This window comes from Pseudophryne corroboree, chromosome 10 (assembly GCF_028390025.1).
Source record: "Pseudophryne corroboree isolate aPseCor3 chromosome 10, aPseCor3.hap2, whole genome shotgun sequence".
NCBI classification, from domain to species: Eukaryota; Metazoa; Chordata; class Amphibia; order Anura; family Myobatrachidae; genus Pseudophryne; species Pseudophryne corroboree.
The window spans coordinates 17,686,648-17,706,188 of NC_086453.1; the positions used below are offsets into that span (position 1 = coordinate 17,686,648).

Genomic DNA, 19,541 nt, shown 5'->3' on the forward strand with positions numbered 1-19,541 from the left:
GGCCAGGAGCAGAGGAGGAGAGGGTGTCCCGGAGTCAGCGCCAGGCTGGGAGCGGAGGAGGAGAGGGATCCCTGGAGTCAGCACCAGGCTGGGAGCGGAGGAGGAGAGGGATCCCTGGAGTCAGCGCCAGGCCAGGAGCAGAGGAGGAGAGGGTGCCCCGGAGTCAGCGCCAGGCTGGGAGCGGAGGAGAAGAGGGAGCCCCGGAGTCAGCGCCAGGCAAGGAGCAGAGGAGGAGAGGGAGCCCCTAAGTCAGCGCCAGGCTGGGAGCGGAGGAGGAGAGGGAGCCCCGGAGTCAGCACCAGGCCAGGAGCAGAGGAGGAGAGGGAGCCCCGGAGTCAGTGCCAAGCCGGGAGCGGAGGAGGAGAGGGAGCCACGGAGTCAGCGCCAGGCTGGGAGCGGAGGAGGAGAGGGAGCCCCGAAGTCAGCGCCAGGCCAGGAGCGGAGGAGGAAAGGTAGTCATGGAGTCAGCGCCAGACAGGGAGCGGAGGAGGAGAGGGAGCCCCAGAGTCAGCACCAGGCTGGGAGTGGAGGAGGAGAGGGAACCCCCGGAGTCAGCACCAGGCCGGGAGCGGAGGAGGAGTGGGAGCCCTGGAGTCAGCGCCAGGCCAGGAGCAGAGGAGGAGAGGGTGCCCCGGAGTCAGCGCCAAGCTGGGAGCGGAGGAGAAGAGGGAGCCCCGGAGTCAGCGCCAGGCCGGGAGCAGAGGAGGAGAGGGATCCCCGAAGTCAGCGCCAGGCTGGGAGCAGAGGAGGAGAGGGAGCCCCGGAGTCAGCACCAGGCCGGGAGCGGAGGAGGAGAGGGAGCCCTGGAGTCAGCGCCAGGCCAGGAGCGGAGGTGGAGAGGGAGCCCTGGAGTCAGCGCCAGGCCAGTAGCAGAGGAGGAGAGGGAGCCCCGGAGTCAGCGCTAGGCTGGGAGCGGAGGAGAAGAGGGAGCCCCGGAGTCAGCGCCAGGCCGGGAGCAGAGGAGGAGAGGGATCCCCGAAGTCAGCGCCAGGCTGGGAGAAGAGGAGGAGAGGGATCCCCGAAGTCAGCGCCAGGCTGGGAGCAGAGGAGGAGAGAGAGCCCCAGAGTCAGCACCAGGCCAGGATCGGAGGAGGAGAGGGAGCCCTGGAGTCAGCGCCAGGCCAGGAGCAGAGGAGGAGAGGGAGCCCCGGAGTCAGCGCCAGGCCGGGAGCGGAGGAGGAGAGGGATCCCCGAAGTCAGCGCCAGGCTGGGAGCGGAGGAGGAGAGGGAGCCCCGGAGTCAGCACCAGGCGGGGAGCAGAGGAGGAGAGGGAGCCCCGGAGTCAGCGCCAGGCCGGGAGCGGAGGAGGAGAGGGAGCCACGGAGTCAGCGCCAGGCTGGGAGCGGAGGAGGAGAAGGAGCCCCGAAGTCAGCGCCAGGCCAGGAGCGGGGGAGGAAAGGTAGCCACAGAGTCAGTGCCAGACCGGGAGCAGAGGAGAGGGAGCCATGGAGTCAGCACCAGGCGGGGAGCGGAGGAGGAGAGAGAGCCCCGGAGTCAGCGCCAGGCTGGGAGCGGAGGAGGAGCGGGAGCCCCAGAGTCAGCGCCAGGCCGGGAGAGGAGGAGGAGAGGGAGCCCCAGAGTCAGTGCCAGGGTGGGAGCAGAGGAGGAGAGGGAGCCCCGGAGTCAGCGCCAGGCTGGGAGCGGAGGAGGAGAGGGAGCCCCGGAGTCAGCGCCAGGCCGGGAGCAGAGGAGAGGGAGCCCTGGAGTCAGCGCCAGGCCAGGAGCAGAGGAGGAGAGGGAGCCCCTCAGTCTGCACCAGGCTGGGAGCGGAGGAGGAGAGAGAGCCCCGGAGTCAGCACCAGGCCAGGAGCAGAGGAGGAGAGGGAGCCCCGGAGTCAGCGCCAGGCCGGAAGCGGAGGAGTAGAGGGTGCCACGGAGTTAGCGCCAGGCTGGGAGCGGAGGAGGAGAGGGAGCCCCGAAGTCAGCGCCAGGCCAGGAGCGGAGGAGGAAAGGTAGCCATGGAGTCAGCGCCAGACTGGGAGCGAAGGAGGAGAGGGAGCCCCAGAGTCAGCACCAGGCTGGGAGCAAAGGAGGAGAGGGAACCCCGGAGTCAGCACCAGGCCGGGAGTGGAGGAGGAGAGGTAGCCCTGGAGTCAGCGCCAGGCCAGGAGCAGAGGATGAGAGGGAGCCCCAGAGTCAGCGCCAGGCTGGGAGCGGAGGAGAAGAGGGAGCCCCGGAGTCAGCGCCAGGCCGGGAGCGGAGGAGGAGAGGGAGCCCCGGAGTCAGCGCCAGGCCGAGAGCGGAGGAGGAGAGGGAGCCACAGAGTCAGCGCCAGGCAGGGAGCAGAGGAGGAGAGGGAGCCCTGTAGTCAGTGCCAGGGTGGGAGCAGAGGAGGAGAGGGAGCCACGGAGTCAGCACCAGGCGGGGAGCGGAGGAGGAGAGGGAGCCCCAGAGTCAGCGCCAGGCCGGGAGCGGAGGTGGAGAGGGAGCCCCGAAGTCAGCGCCAGGCCAGGAGCGGAGGAGGAACGGTAGTCATGGAGTCAGCGCCAGACTGGGAGCGGAGGAGGAGAGGGAGCCCCAGAGTCAGCACCAGGCTGGGAGTGGAGGAGGAGAGGGAACCCCGGAGTCAGCACCAGGCCGGGAGCGGAGGAGGAGAGGGAGCCCTGGAGTCAGCGCCAGGCCAGGAGCAGAGGAGGAGAGGGTTCCCCGGAGTCAGCGCCAGGCTGGGAGCGGAGGAGAAGAGGGAGCCCCGGAGTCAGCGCCAGGCCGGGAGCAGAGGAGGAGAGGGATCCCCGAAGTCAGCGCCAGGCTGGGAGCAGAGGAGGAGAGGGAGCCCCGGAGTCAGCACCAGGCCGGGAGCGGAGGAGGAGAGGGAGCCCTGGAGTCAGCGCCAGGCCGGGAGCGGAGGAGGAGAGGGAGCCCTGGAGTCAGCGCCAGGCCAGGAGCAGAGGAGGAGAGGGAGCCCCGGAGTCAGCGCCAGGCCGGGAGCGGAGGAGGAGAGGGATCCCCGAAGTCAGCGCCAGGCTGGGAGCGGAGGAGAAGAGGGAGCCCCGGAGTCAGCACCAGGCCAGGAGCAGAAGAGGAGAGGGAGCCCCGGAGTCAGCGCCAGGCCGGGAGCGGAGGAGGAGAGGGAGCCACAGAGTCAGCGCCAGGCTGGGAGCGGAGGAGGAGAGGGAGCCCCGAAGTCAGCGCCAGGCCAGGAGCGGAGGAGGAAAGGTAGTCATGGAGTCAGCGCCAGACTGGGAGCGGAGGAGGAGAGGGAGCCCCAGAGTCAGCACCAGGCTGGGAGTGGAGGAGGAGAGGGAACCCCGGAGTCAGCACCAGGCCGGGAGCGGAGGAGGAGAGGGAGCCCTGCAGTCAGCGCCAGGCCAGGAGCAGAGGAGGAGAGGGTGCCCTGGAGTCAGCGCCAGGCTGGGAGCGGAGGAGAAGAGGGAGCCCCGGAGTCAGCGCCAGGCCGGGAGCAGGGGAGGAGAGGGATCCCCGAAGTCAGCGCCAGGCTGGGAGCAGAGGAGGAGAGGGAGCCCCGAAGTCAACGCCATGCTGGGAGCAGAGGAGGAGAGGGATCCCCGAAGTCAGCGCCAGGCTGGGAGCAGAGGAGGAGAGAGAGCCCCGGAGTCAGCACCAGGCCGGGAGCGGAGGAGGAGAGGGAGCCCTGGAGTCAGCGCCAGGCCGGGAGCGGAGGAGGAGAGGGAGCCCTGGAGTCAGCGCCAGGCCAGGAGCAGAGGAGGAGAAGGAGCCCCGGAGTCAGCGCCAGGCCGGGAGCGGAGGAGGAGAGGGATCTCCGAAGTCAGCGCCAGGCTGGGAGCGGAGGAGGAGAGGGAGCCCCGGAGTCAGCACCAGGCCAGGAGCAAAGGAGGAGAGGGAGCCCCGGAGTCATCGCCAGGCCGGGAGCGGAGGAGGAGAGGGAGCCACGGAGTCAGCGCAAGGCTGGGAGCGGAGGAGGAGAAGGAGCCCCGGAGTCAGCGCCAGGCCGGGAGCGGAGGAGGAGAGGGATCTCCGAAGTCAGCGCCAGGCTGGGAGCGGAGGAGGAGAGGGAGCCCCGGAGTCAGCACCAGGCCAGGAGCAAAGGAGGAGAGGGAGCCCCGGAGTCAGCGCCAGGCCGGGAGCGGAGGAGGAGAGGGAGCCACGGAGTCAGCGCAAGGCTGGGAGCGGAGGAGGAGAAGGAGCCCCGAAGTCAGCACCAGGCCAGGAGCGGAGGAGGAAAGGTAGCCACAGAGTCAGTGCCAGACCGGGAGCAGAGGAGAGGGAGCCATGGAGTCAGCACCAGGCGGGGAGCGGAGGAGGAGAGGGAGCCCCGGAGTCAGCGCCAGGCTGGGAGCGGAGGAGGAGCGGGAGCCCCAGAGTCAGCGCCAGGCTGGGAGAGGAGGAGGAGAGGGAGCCCCAGAGTCAGTGCCAGGGTGGGAGCAGAGGAGGAGAGGGAGCCCCGGAGTCAGCGCCAGGCTGGGAGCGGAGGAAGAGAGGGAGCCCCGGAGTCAGCGCCAGGCCGGGAGCAGAGGAGAGGGAGCCCTGGAGTCAGCGCCAGGCCAGGAGCAGAGGAGGAGAGGGAGCCCCTGAGTCAGCGCCAGGCTGGGAACGGAGGAGGAGAGGGAGCCCCGAAGTCAGCACTAGGCCAGGAGCAGAGGAGGAGAGGGAGCCCCGGAGTCAGCGCCAGGCCGGAAGCGGAGGAGGAGAGGGAGCCACGGAGTCAGCGCCAGGCCAGGAGCGGAGGAGGAAAGGTAGCCATGGAGTCAGCGCCAGACTGGGAGCGGAGGAGGAGAGGGAGCCCCAGAGTCAGCACCAGGCTGGGAGCGGAGGAGGAGAGGGAACCCCGGAGTCAGCGCCAGGCCGTGAGTGGAGGAGGAAAGGTAGCCCTGGAGTCAGCGCCAGGCCAGGAGCAGAGGAGGAGAGGGAGCCCCAGAGTCAGCGCCAGGCTGGGAGCGGAGGAGAAGAGGGAGCCCCGGAGTCAGCGCCAGGCCGGGAGCGGAGGAGGAGAGGGAGCCCCGGAGTCAGCACCAGGCGGGGAGCGGAGGAGGAGAGGGAGCCCCAGAGTCAGCGCCAGGCCGGGAGCGGAGGAGGAGAGGGAGCCCCGGAGTCAGCGCCAGGCCGGGAGCGGAGGAGGAGAGGGAGCCCCGGAGTCAGCGCCAGGCCGGGAACGGAGGAGGAGAGGGAGCCCTGCGCCAGGACTGCACACCCATCCCGCTACCAGGCTGTTGAATGACGTCATCAGATGTGGACCGCCCAGCTGAGGATTCAAAGCATAAACCATCACCATAATCAAAATAATGTTATCCCCAGTGCTTAAAGTGATCCTGGAGAGGTGGTGGAACTCACCACCCCCCCACACCCCCCTGCTCACTCCAGTCTTAAAGGCATTGCGCGTGCTGTAAAAAAAAGGGTCATGGTCTCAAACCAGAAAGGGGCGTGGTCACCCAAGATGACCACAGCAGTATCATCCCTTATACAATGCCCTCAGTAGTAGTGCCCCTTATGCAATGCCCACTGTAGTGGTAGTGCCCACAGCTGCAGTGCCCCTTATGTAAAGCCCATAGAATTGGTGCCCCTTATACAGTGCCCCCAGTAGTAGTGCCCCTTATGTCCCCAGGAGTGATGCCCCTTATTAAGTGCCCCCTATGCAATGCCCCCATCAGTAGTGCCCCCAGTAGATTTGCCCCCAGTGGTAATGCCCTGTGTAGTATTGCCCCCATAGTTATGCCCCCAGTACAGATGCCCCCTGTAGTTATGCCCCCAGTACAGAGTACAGATGCCCCCTGTAGTTATGCCCTCAGTACAGATGCCCTCAGTAGAAGCTGCCCCCAGTACAGATGCCCCCTGTAGTTATGACCCAGTAGAGATGCCCCATGTAGTTATGCCCCAGTATAGATGCCCCCAGTAGAAGCTGCCACCAGTACAGTTGCCCCCTGTAGTTATGCCCCAGTATAGATGCCCCCAGTAGAAGTTGCGCCCTGTACAGTTGCCCCCTGTACATTTGCCCCCAGTAGAAGTTGCCCCCAGTAGAAGATGCCCCCAGTAGAAGATGCCCTCAGTAGAAATTTCCCCCAGTAGAAGTTGCCCCAGTATAGATGCCCCCAGTAGAAGATGCCCCCAGTAGAAGATGCCCCCTAGTAGCGCCGCTTCACACACCAAAAAAAAACCCACAATACCAGTCCCGATTCTGCTTCCGGACCGCTGACCTCCGCCTGGTGCCCGCTCCTCGGCTCTATGGGAGAGACGTCATGACGTCTCTCCCATAGCACCACACACAGCCGGAAGTCGGAGCTCCGTGCTCTCTTTCTGGGTTATGGGGGTCATTCCGAGTTGTTCGCTCGTTGCCGATTTTCGCAACGGAGCGATTAAGGCAAAAATGCGCATGCGCATGGTACGCAGTGCGCATGCGCTAAGTAATTTAGCACAAAACTTAGTAGATTTACTCACGTCCGAACGAAGAATTTTCATCGTTGAAGTGATCGGAGTGTGATTGACAGGAAGTGGGTGTTTCTGGGCGGAAACTGACCGTTTTCTGGGAGTGTGCGGAAAAACGCAGGCGTGCCAAGATAAAGCGCAGGCGTGTCTGGAGAAACGGGGGAGTGGCTGGCCGAACGCTGGGTGTGTTTGTGACGTCAAACCAGGAACGAAACGGGCTGAGCTGATCGCAGTGTAGAAGTAAGTCTCGAGCTACTCAGAAACTGCTAAGAATTATTTATTCGCAATTCTGCTACTCTTTCGTTCGCAAATCTGCTAAGCGAAGATACACTCCCAGAGGGCGGCGGCTTAGCGTGTGCAATGCTGCTAAAAGCAGCTAGCGAGCGAACAACTCGGAATGAGGGCCTATGTGTTCCGTCTCCAATTGGAACTGATGGAACGCAGTTCCGCCGCCTTCTGGCTCACTTTAACCTCTGGTTATCTCTATTTTCCTTCTGCCACTGGTTACCTGCAACTGTCCCCCCCCCCCCTCCCCCCCCCCCCCCTGTTATTTATTATTATTTTTTTCTCTTCCACCCCACCATGTGCTTTTCCTGTAATGTTTACCTCTACTGATTGCACACCCTGCCATTGCGCCCTACATACAGGGTACATCATACTACTACATAAGTGTCAGTTTTCCCATATATTCACTGGGCCCTTGTATGGCTCATCTCCCACAGTGTAACCTTCAAAGTGCACCAAACATGTCTGCGCCATCCAGTACGCTTGTGGATGGGATGAAAAGTACATGGACCTGGTGGTTTTGTTGGAACCCTACTCTGAACTATAGGACTCTGAAATCACCCCCATTTTGTGTCATCTCTTCTAGGGGTAGACTATTCCACCCTGGGTAATCCTACGCTGTGAGCCCAAGATGGCTGCCGCACCTGGTACCTTGTGAGGGTGGAATACACAACCCTTGGAAGTCATTACCCAAAATGCCTCCACCAATCCTGCATTATGCTTCTGTGTGCTTAAGGTTTTCTTTTATGTCTGTGTTGCTGATCTATTGCTGTATTAGATCCTCTGTATCATGTGCATTGTTTTTGATGTCTGTAAAGCGCCTAGAGTCCTGTTGGAGAAAGAGCGCTATATAAATAAAATTATTATTATTATTATTAAATCACAATGTATCTTTTTGTAAAAGAAAACTGCAGCTCATTTATTCCTCGTACAGCTCTATGCACAGCGCTGGTGACAGTGAGCGGAGGAGGAGGAAGCCATTAGCGGTTCTGCTAGACGTGCTGTATTGCTGTAATTACTTACCAGTCTAAAACAAAGAGACGTACAGCCGTCACAACTTGAAAATGTCTATTAGGGAACCCTGCAATCCGCGTAATAGTGTCACTATCTGAAGTGCAGACTGTAAACTTCCACCGCTAAGATACACAACACGGGAAGCGGCTAAGTGACACTCTGAAATTAGCAGAGAGATGGAAACGTGCTGTTATATATATATATATATATATATACACTGCTCAAAAAAATAAAGGGAACACTAAAATAACACATCCTAGATCTGAATGAATGAAATATTCTTATTAAATACTTTGTTCTTTACATAGTTGAATGTGCTGACAATGTTAAATTCCTTTGTCGTATAAACAACCCTTTATGAAGTCTAAGAACACTGTACGCTGTTTACTTAAGAAGTACCGTATGGGTACGCTGGTTGCGTAACGATCGCTCAGCCGTAGGCGAGACGCTCACGCGTCACGTTCGCTCACGGCCCAGAGATCACAGGACAGCACGTTGTTGGCTATGACTAGAGTACTGATTCGCTATGGCGTAGCGGACGCTCGAGACCACGAGGAGATCACCAGCGGCGCAGACGCTCACAACGCTATACCTTTATGTCTAAACCTTATCAATGAAATACACAGAATACCTTAATGTGAATACAGGGTGTAAGTGCAACCTTGTGTAACCTGACTAACTACAAAGCTGCTTGAGCGTCACCGACGCTCAAGTGAACACTTAAAACTATAGACAATACACAGATACTGGTTTAGGGTCCAAAGCCTATTAACTGTATTATATCTAATATACTTGTAAAAGGGAATAACAGTACAAATGATACACTACAATATAACAGATACTTCCTAACCAAAATAGCTACACTAGAAATACAATACAATACCAATCTAATACAATACAATACAATACTAGTCAAAGGGGAGATATGGGAGAAAAGAGAAGGGAGAGAGAGAGAGAGAGAGAGAGAGATATGAGAGAAATGGCTCACAGTAAGACAACATGATTGCAGAGAAGCTTACACATGTGAGGAACAATCGCTGCGCAGTTAGTCAATGCTGATGAAATACTTGGGCTTACTCATACTGGCTGTCCCTATATCATGGGACAGAAGCTAGACTCCATTTTGGGAAACCTCCACTTGATTCTAAAGACCACACCACATGGCTGAAAGGGGGAGGGGAAGACATCCAGCAGCAGCCATTTTAGATTTGCAGGTCCAAACACATGGCACTCTCAATTACACCACAATCACATAGCAGGAGACACAAGACTCCATGTTATTCCAAAATGTCCAAGCCTCAAAACAATGCATATGTTCTGATTTTACAATTCCAAACCATCTAAATCACCTTTCACAATGTAATCCAACTTCCTAGAACCATCTCATAATTTCACATCCCAAACAACTTCAGTATCTCAATAACCAGAGCATATTCATCACAAGACCAGATCACAATGTAATTAACACAAACGTAACTGCATGGTGGTATTTATGATTAACAGGATATATAGTATAACTAACCAGCACAATCTATTTTAAATCTCCATAGGCAAACAAATACCACAAATACTATGCTACAGATGGTATACTGTTCCAATCCATCACAGACTTCACAGAGTATCCACAAACACCCAACAATCACACAACCAAGTTACAATATCCTATTTAAACCAGAAAGCAATCTGTCTGTTTCCTTATCTAGCCATGTGAAGTTCAATACTTAGCCTTTAGTTTGGAGGATGTCCTGGGGATTTAGCCGCCATGCTGCTGGGTGCCAGGTAGCTGTGTGTGTGTGTGTGTGAGTGTAGCTACATTACATCTGTTCTCTGAGGCCACACCTGACCACTACCTTCCTGTTTGACCAGTACCTGGGGGAGGGGTCTTTCTTTCTCCTTTGTATTGAGTCACTATTCTCTTTGTATATGCTAATCAGGTTCAGCCCTGAAAACTTAGTAAAAGGTTGTCTTGAGCATCCATTGTTCTAACAATATGATCTTAGCTTTTATACATATAATCATATCTATCTGCTGCAATGTCCCACAACTTCACAACCAGCATCAAACTAACCCACACATCATTCTGCTTGCTTCAATACCAAACATGATGGGCACATCTGGTTCTGTTCAAATGATACGTATTCATGACATCAATTCATCAGCCAATTCTATATCTCCATGATGTCTGGTGTTTGCTGTGCTCGCTGCGCATATTTGCAAGTATAGCGGCTTATATGTGTGCAGTTTATATGGTCTCTCTATGTAATATTTTTGACTTTGACAGTCCACCCTTTGGCAGTCACCAATAACTGCCACTTCCTAAAACATTTCAAAAAGAGAAAAATATATGTCAGGGGTTAATACATTTCCATGGTTGGGTAAGGGAGGAGAGAGGAGAAGGTGTGAAGAGGGTATGACCTAGTGAGATAGCAGAAGCATGTGTGTATGAATCCATGTTTGGGGGGTCATGTATCATCGTGCCGTACGTGTTGTACATCAAGCTTCGAGGTATTGCGAAGTATACATTTGAATTCCTTCTTATCCTGTGGTACAGGTCTGTGGATGGGCTGTCAAACTTTACCGAGCTCTTTTCGGATTTTGAACAAAATGGGGAGCACATTTTAGTTGATGATACATGAATGGGGGAAGTATGTGGTTGCTGATATCTGAGCCTGTATTCCCTATCGACTATGTGTGTCATTACCTGAGGGTTGTAGAAATGAAGAAAAGACATAATTACGGTAAATGCGGTGGTATTCTATGTCAGGGAAATGTACATCTGTTGTTGAAGTTTTTGTTCGGTATCTGTTGAGAGTCGTCTTCTTTGCGCTGTATTGCTCCTTGGGCATGAGCAAATAGCTTTGTCAGTGCCATCAGATTTACAAAAATGTTGGGCTAGCGTGAGTTTAAAAATACTAGGGAAACTGGGGATCCATGGCAAAGTTCATCAAGTGTCCATATCATAGGTTGTCAAAACTTCATCTTTGGTGCTTGTCTGTTGTCTGTATAGCGTCTCGTCAACTTCCTCGTCCAAGGGGTCTTTGTATCTTGGAGAAAAGCAGAAAAACAGGTGAAAGAAACGGACCGTATAATCGCATTTTCATCACATCATGGTTTCTATCATTGGGTCATATACCAAATCCAGGTTAATTACGGTTTCCTCACTCCTCAAGCTCATCACTTTTGTACTTTGTTTGCACCTCATTAAAGCCTGCCTGCATCTAAATATCAATCCAATCGATATAACGACACCCAAGATACATAGTAGAAACTTTCCAACATCCATTATGACTCCTTGAGCCCAGTCTCCTAAACCGGAGAACCAATTTCGCGGGTTCAACCATGACACCCAACCAGTCAGCTCATTACCTACAGCAGCAAGGGTGAGATTGTGTTTTCGGCGAAATTCCCACTTCAATTGGAGAATGTCGTCCATCTTTTGGTCTATGACCTCTACCGGATCCTCGGTGCTATTTGTGATATACGTGCAACACTTTATGCCGTACTGTGTTGCCAATGTAACACAATATCCGCCTGTTACTGCTGTAAGATAATTAAGAACCATCCTATGCTGAACTAGTTCTGTTTTGTACGCTTGAAGTTCTCTTCCAGTGTATCTGAACGTGTCATCATACATTTCAGTGATATTATCTAACAAATTGGCGAGTGCGGAAATGTATCTATAATTCATCACTCCTCGAGCGGTGCGAGTGAAATCTAACGCTACCAGAACCTGAATCCCGGTGGATTCATGGATAAGATCAGAGGCCGGATGCTCTAACCTTTCTGACAGTTGTCTTTTAACTCGGTGCTCGTAATGAGTGTGAGTATAAGGAGCTTGGGCACCACGGTGTATGTCCTTCATTTTGTCATGTGTAACAGTCATCACTTCAGGCAATACTTTTCCAATATAACACAATCCTTCAGAGTTTGGGGCAAGCCACTTGTACGCCTTTCTCCCGCATATGAAATATGCGTCATCGGGGAGAACATATGGGACGGAGAAGGACATGACCATGTTACAGACCTTCCAGGTGAAATCTCCTGACCCTAATTCTTCCATCTGTTTAAGGCACGTATCAGTTTGTACGATATGTGCACAGTATCCTGGTGATACCTCTCCAACTCTAGTAATCCTATTTCCTAAGGTATATCGATACCGGAAAGATTTTCCTCTACTGGCTATGTGGCGTACAAGCTCTGTATCTGTAGGCATTCTATCTGCTCTGTGTGAAAAGGTCATGGTAAGGTTGCTCCATGTCACTTCCCAATTTCCCGGCTTTCGGGGATTGGAGATGTTAAAACATAATAGGGACCTATCCACATGGTATTGGTGGAGCTTCAAACTAGGAGGGCTGGAGATATTAAACCTCCTGTCCACCGGTCTCCCACCCTTTAGCTCAAGTACCTCCCCTACCGTTAAAGGAAATGGTACTAGCCCTGATTTACTATGACCCTGAGGTACTTGAGAGCATACCCAACAATCTGTTTTATTTAACACACTACCCACTAAGGAGTGATAGTCACTCAATGGATGCCGGTCCATATGGATATTAAAACTGGATTGGCATTTCTTTATGCATCCATCCTCTACCAGATTGTCACAGAGCCTACAGATACAATTTTCTTTTTGAACTAACAATCCTTCACAATTGTTTACAAATAACATGGTTGTTAGATCGTGCCCGGTACTCGCCTTTGCTTGGTGATTGGGTTGCTATTGGAAATTTACACCTCCGTCTCAGTCATCAGGACCTTTCTGGATCCTTTCTCGACCTCGCTGGTACTCTCACCGAAACAGACTGCTCTGGTCAACATCATGGTCAACAGGAAAATCCATATCACAGTCTCTTGGGGCAAGTCCATCTTACAGGAGGAGAAAAGGAGAAATTTGTAAAGGGGGTATAAGAAATCAGTTTGAGGGGGAGAGAACTTGTTACGATAATAAGTTCTCTCGTCTTGTTGTTCTTCTTGTTCTGCTGTCCTCTCAAAGGTGCTGTCTCTCAGTCTTCCAAACGAACATTCTGGTGATGCAATATTCCTTCCTAACCGGCGATCTTTCTGTAAGGAGCAAAAATCTGGCATTACCATTGGTCCAACTGAGGGGTGACATAGCATCTTTAAACCATGGAAACATGAGTGGGAAGAGAGAGACAACAAAAAAAACAAAAGAGATAGAGAACAATTCATGTGCATATATACATTACATAACTCGACAATAACCATCAATAAGAAAAGAGAAACAAAGCATTTTTAAACATTGTCAACATTAAGAAAACATTGTTAGCATTAGAAAAACATTGTCAGATTATCAGGCTGTCATAGCTACGTGTCTAATGGTCTCCTTGAGCAGTCCCTCCCCACCAGCACCTGCATTACTCCACTGTCTGTATCTGGCCAGAAATACATTGTGGCGGAGGTCATGCTGGGGTTTGGTAGACTTCTGCAAGGACCAAGTGGATATGCAATGTTTGAATTCTTACCAATAATCGTCAGAGATGGGGATAGCGAGAGAGAGAGAGAAAAAAAACATTTCACAGATACATTTACAACGTTTCACCTGGTCATTCCGGTGTCTTCAGTGAATGACCTCCCACTTTATTAACCGTTACCTCGGGCTTACCATCAGTCCTAATGATCACCTTTCCTGACTATATATTATGGGTGTGGCCCAAAATTCTTCCTATCTGATCTCTGATTATAATGGTGTGTGTTGTAATTTTGCTCATTTCTTGGTCTAGGGGGTCTAACTTTATGTGGGTTATTACAGTTGTTGGCATAATGCCCTTCTCTTCTACAATGGTAACAGATCCTTGGCTTTCTCCAAGTGTCAGTGAACTGGGGTCTTGGCTGATTTGATGCCTCCTCAAACGCTTGGATGCTCATCACCATCAACCGCTTTCCCTGTACCTACCTGATTCCTTGGATACCATGATTATGTCGTTGTCTAGGGAGTTGATATACCTTCTGTGAATCTTTGATCATACAGTTAGATCTTTCCTAGGATCTGGGTAATCAGATATGATTGATCTCAATTCTGTCCGGGACCAGGGATGGCGCATTGCACTGTCCTTGACGGGAATGGTTCCCTGATCATCAGTCTTCCCATTGGGGACTGTGATCACCCTGACAGGACTAAACTCAATCACATCACCTTGTTTTGGTCTTACAATATGGGGTACATTTGTTTGTGCGTGATATAAAACATTGTACGTACCTGTGGACACGACCTCACCTGACCCTCCGTTAGGGGGTTTGATTATTGCCTTTACCAATTTGGTCGCGTCCACCTGGATGTCTTGTAGGATGGCTTCTGGAAGAGGTGCCGACATCGTTCTGGGCTCACTTTCTTGTTGGTAATCCTGAGGGAAGTTTAACATGGGGTGCGACTTGCACAGGTTAACATTTGTAATTTTTACACTTTCATTTTCATAAACATTATTACATTTAACACTTTCATTCTTAATACAGTTACTAAGTGCATTTTTATCGTACAACATTGTGCCATTTCTCTGCAACCATAATCCTCTTCAATGCCATGTCTCTCCTCTCAAGATGAAAGTTAGATATGTAAGTTACATTTCTTTGCATTTCACTTTCCTGTTGCCATAACTGCAAACAATCATCATGTTTAACTCGTTGTTTCCAGGATTTTATGAGACTGATCCTTTGCCTTAAATTATGCAACACCTCTAAGTCAAAACTACCTATCCCGGGAAATGGTGCCTTATCCCCTGCAGTCATTCGTGTCCATTCATCACAAAAGGTCTCAGTGTGGGGACCATACCTCCTCCACATTACTAACCGAGCAGACCCTCGGGGTCTACAAGCCTCTGGAGTCTGAATCCTGACCTCCGACCGTCTCTGTGTTGTGCACTTGGCTGCCATTGTGGACCTTTTTAACACAGAAAAACTTCCTAAAATGCACCAAACACAGAACTTCGTTGGAAATCCTTAAAGCTCTTCCACTGAACTTCTTCTGCTCCGGGTATCCCCGTTCCGCCTTCTAGCAGACACGTGTAGCCGTTGCAGGCCCTATCTCTAGAGATTTTCCTGAGAAAATTCCCTTCCTTTTTCTTTTACACAAATCACGCTTGCATGTGCTCCCTACAACACGTATGAGGGCAAGATTTACGCATGGATATACGACCTCATATCACGTTGCGTTATTGGTCACACATACAACCGTGCGGTCCAATCGTACCACTTATAGACACTTGTTGCCCATAAATGGTAGGATCATTGGAGTCTCCCTACTGTGCTCCAAAACAGCCAGAGCGTAATACAACGAAAACTTTATCACACTCTGTTGCACGTTTTCACTCAGATCGTGCTCATCACGTTCCACATAGATCACACAGATCACAAAGTCCACAAAGCGGAATTCAATACCGTTTTATCACATAGATCACAAAGTCCACAAAGCGGGATTCAATACACTCATACCGTTTTCAACCCACTATCATTCTTATAGTTTTCTGATCAGAAAAATCATTTCCCGTAGTCTGATAGCTCTCCCCAGAGGCGTTACAGTAAAGTAAGGTATTTAAACTAAATTTTGGAAACTGAACAAATGTGTGCTATTGTCTTGTGGCTTCTGTATCGCCTTACTATAAGCGATATTTCACTATATAAACGCTTACCAAACACCACACAGTATCTTCTATGCTGTGTGCTTGTTTTTTTTTTGTTTTTGTTTTTTTCAGTTACTCCCTTACCTTTTTTTTTTTTTTTATAGCAGCAAATTTTCTCAGCACGTTATCAATGCAAATGGCAAACAGGAAGGTGAGATGTGAAACTTACACAGATGAAAATGCAATTCTAAATTTAATCTAATAACATACATTGATGTAAGCACACGCATATAGATATTACATATAAGTACCAATCACTATTACTTATGATTGACTATGATATAGATTAAATAAATGCATTAAAAAAAACTCATTAAATGATGATTTCTTTTTGACAGTGGATGGCTGATTGTTTCCTGAGTCAACTGAAAACCAGCCGCTCAGAAAAAAAAATAAAAAATTTGACCTTCCCAAAATGGCCGCTGCTCCTCCCCCTTCCACCTCCATGAGGGTCACACAAAATGGTGGACAGACCATGCGGCCTCTTGTCACAAAGAAAGTCATCATTCAAAACTCCTAAAGTTATTCTAGGCCTGAGTGTGTAGTTGGCACCAAATTGAAATAAAAACCAGATTTTCAAAGACAATAGCGTACTGTTCTTACCTCCGGTCCCGGATTCCCTCAGCACCCTTTACTAAGCGAAACAGACGCTTATCCAATCAGCACTGCAAGGAATATGATCCCGCCCTTTGCTGATGGATAATGTCTGCTGATATTACCTAGCAGAGATATGTGAAGGACAGGACGAGTCCCCCAATTGACAATGTTAAATTCCTTTGTCGTATAAACAACCCTTTATGAAGTCTAAGAACACTGTACGCTGTTTACTTAAGAAGTACCGTATGGGTACGCTGGTTGCGTAACGATCGCTCAGCCGTAGGCGAGACGCTCACGCGTCACGTTCGCTCACGGCCCAGAGATCACAGGACAGCACGTTGTTGGCTATGACTAGAGTACTGATTCGCTATGGCGTAGCGGACGCTCGAGACCACGAGGAGATCACCAGCGGCGCAGACGCTCACAACGCTATACCTTTATGTCTAAACCTTATCAATGAAATACACAGAATACCTTAATGTGAATACAGGGTGTAAGTGCAACCTTGTGTAACCTGACTAACTACAAAGCTGCTTGAGCGTCACCGACGCTCAAGTGAACACTTAAAACTATAGACAATACACAGATACTGGTTTAGGGTCCAAAGCCTATTAACTGTATTATATCTAATATACTTGTAAAAGGGAATAACAGTACAAATGATACACTACAATATAACAGATACTTCCTAACCAAAATAGCTACACTAGAAATACAATACAATACCAATCTAATACAATACAATACAATACTAGTCAAAGGGGAGATATGGGAGAAAAGAGAAGGGAGAGAGAGAGAGAGAGAGAGAGAGATATGAGAGAAATGGCTCACAGTAAGACAACATGATTGCAGAGAAGCTTACACATGTGAGGAACAATCGCTGCGCAGTTAGTCAATGCTGATGAAATACTTGGGCTTACTCATACTGGCTGTCCCTATATCATGGGACAGAAGCTAGACTCCATTTTGGGAAACCTCCACTTGATTCTAAAGACCACACCACATGGCTGAAAGGGGGAGGGGAAGACATCCAGCAGCAGCCATTTTAGATTTGCAGGTCCAAACACATGGCACTCTCAATTACACCACAATCACATAGCAGGAGACACAAGACTCCATGTTATTCCAAAATGTCCAAGCCTCAAAACAATGCATATGTTCTGATTTTACAATTCCAAACCATCTAAATCACCTTTCACAATGTAATCCAACTTCCTAGAACCATCTCATAATTTCACATCCCAAACAACTTCAGTATCTCAATAACCAGAGCATATTCATCACAAGACCAGATCACAATGTAATTAACACAAACGTAACTGCATGGTGGTATTTATGATTAACAGGATATATAGTATAACTAACCAGCACAATCTATTTTAAATCTCCATAGGCAAACAAATACCACAAATACTATGCTACAGATGGTATACTGTTCCAATCCATCACAGACTTCACAGAGTATCCACAAACACCCAACAATCACACAACCAAGTTACAATATCCTATTTAAACCAGAAAGCAATCTGTCTGTTTCCTTATCTAGCCATGTGAAGTTCAATACTTAGCCTTTAGTTTGGAGGATGTCCTGGGGATTTAGCCGCCATGCTGCTGGGTGCCAGGTAGCTGTGTGTGTGTGTGTGTGTGAGTGTAGCTACATTACATCTGTTCTCTGAGGCCACACCTGACCACTACCTTCCTGTTTGACCAGTACCTGGGGGAGGGGTCTTTCTTTCTCCTTTGTATTGAGTCACTATTCTCTTTGTATATGCTAATCAGGTTCAGCCCTGAAAACTTAGTAAAAGGTTGTCTTGAGCATCCATTGTTCTAACAATATGATCTTAGCTTTTATACATATAATCATATCTATCTGCTGCAATGTCCCACAACTTCACAACCAGCATCAAACTAACCCACACATCATTCTGCTTGCTTCAATACCAAACATGATGGGCACATCTGGTTCTGTTCAAATGATACGTATTCATGACATCAATTCATCAGCCAATTCTATATCTCCATGATGTCTGGTGTTTGCTGTGCTCGCTGCGCATATTTGCAAGTATAGCGGCTTATATGTGTGCAGTTTATATGGTCTCTCTATGTAATATTTTTGACTTTGACAGTGCTGACAACAAAATCACACAAAAATTATCAATGGAAATCAAATTTATTAACCCATGGAGGTCTGGATTTGGAGTCACTCTCAAAATTATAGTGGAAAAACACACTACAGGTTGATCCAACTTTGATGTAATGTCCTTAAAACAAGTCAAAATGAGGCTCAGTAGTGTCTGTGGCCTCCACGTGCCTGTATGACCTCCCTACAACGCCTGGGCATGCTCCTGATGAGGTGGCGGATGGTCTCCTGAGGGATCACCTCCCAGACCTGGACTAAAGCATCCTCAACTCCTGGACAGTCTGTGGTGCATGGAGCGAGACATGATGTCCCAGATGTGCTCAATTGGATTCAGGTCTGGGGAACGGGCGGGCCAGTCCATAGCATCAATGCCTTCGTCTTGCAGGAACTGCTGACACACTCCAGCCACATGAGGTCTAGCATTGTCTTGCATTAGGAGGAACCCAGGGCCAACCGCAGCAGCATATGGTCTCACAAGGGGTCTGAGGATCTCATCTCGGTACCTAATGGCAGTCAGGCTACCTCTGGCGAGCACATGGAGGGCTGTGTGGCCCCCCATAGAAATGCCACCCCACACCATTACTGACCCACTGCCAAATGCTGGAGGATGTTGCAGGCAGCAGAACATTCTCCTTGGCGTCTCCAGACTCTGTCACATCTGTCACATGTGCTCAGTGAGAACCTGATTTCATCTGTGAAGAGCACAGGGCGCCAGTGGCGAATTTGCCAATCTTGGTGTTCTCTGGCAAATGCCAAACGTCCTACACGGTGTTGGGCTGTAAGCACAACCTCCACCTGTGGATGTCGGGCCCTCATACCACCCTCATGGAGTCTGTTTCTGATCGTTTGAGTAGACGCATGCACATTTGTGGCTTGCTAGAGGTCATTTTGCAGGGCTCTGGCAGTGCTCCTCCTGTTCCTCCTTGCACAATGGCGGAGGTAGCGGTCCTGCTGCTGGGTTGTTGCCCTCCTACGGCCTCCTCCACGTCTCCTGATGTACTGACCTGTCTCCTGGTAGCGCCTCCATGCTCTGGACACTACGCTGACAGACACAGCAAACCTTCTTGCCACAGCTCGCATTGATGTGCCATCCTGGATGAGCTGCACTACCTGAGCCACTTGTGTGGGTTGTAGACTCCGTCTCATGCTACCACTAGAGTGAAAGTACCGCCAGCTTTCAAAAGTGACCAAAACATCAGCCAGAAAGCATAAGGAGCTGAGAAGTGGTCTGTGGTCACCACCTGCAGAACAACTCCTTTATTGGGGGTGTCTTGCTAATTGCCTATAATTTCCACCTGTTGTCTATTCCATTTGCACAACAGCATGTGAAATTGATTGTCAATCAGTGTTGCTTCCTAAGTGGACAGTTTGATTTCACAGAAGTGTGATTGACTTGGACTTACATTGTGTTGATTAAGTGTTCCCTTTATTTTTTTGAGCAGTGTATGTATATATATATATATATATATATATGTCAACTTATTTTAATGCTTCCCAGAAACACTTTCCAATGTATCTACATGGTTGATGTGCTA

The 19,541-nt window shown here is 50.7% G+C and overlaps 1 protein-coding gene across 1 annotated transcript; it reads left to right on the top strand.

The window, feature by feature from the left end:
* The first annotated feature begins 1,445 nt into the window (after positions 1–1,445).
* Positions 1,446–5,165, top strand: LOC134966861 (collagen alpha-1(I) chain-like). The gene has a single exon (XM_063943902.1). The coding sequence runs from the start codon at positions 1,446–1,448 to the stop codon at positions 5,163–5,165; it is 3,720 nt and encodes a 1,239-aa protein (XP_063799972.1).
* The last annotated feature ends 14,376 nt before the right edge of the window (positions 5,166–19,541 follow it).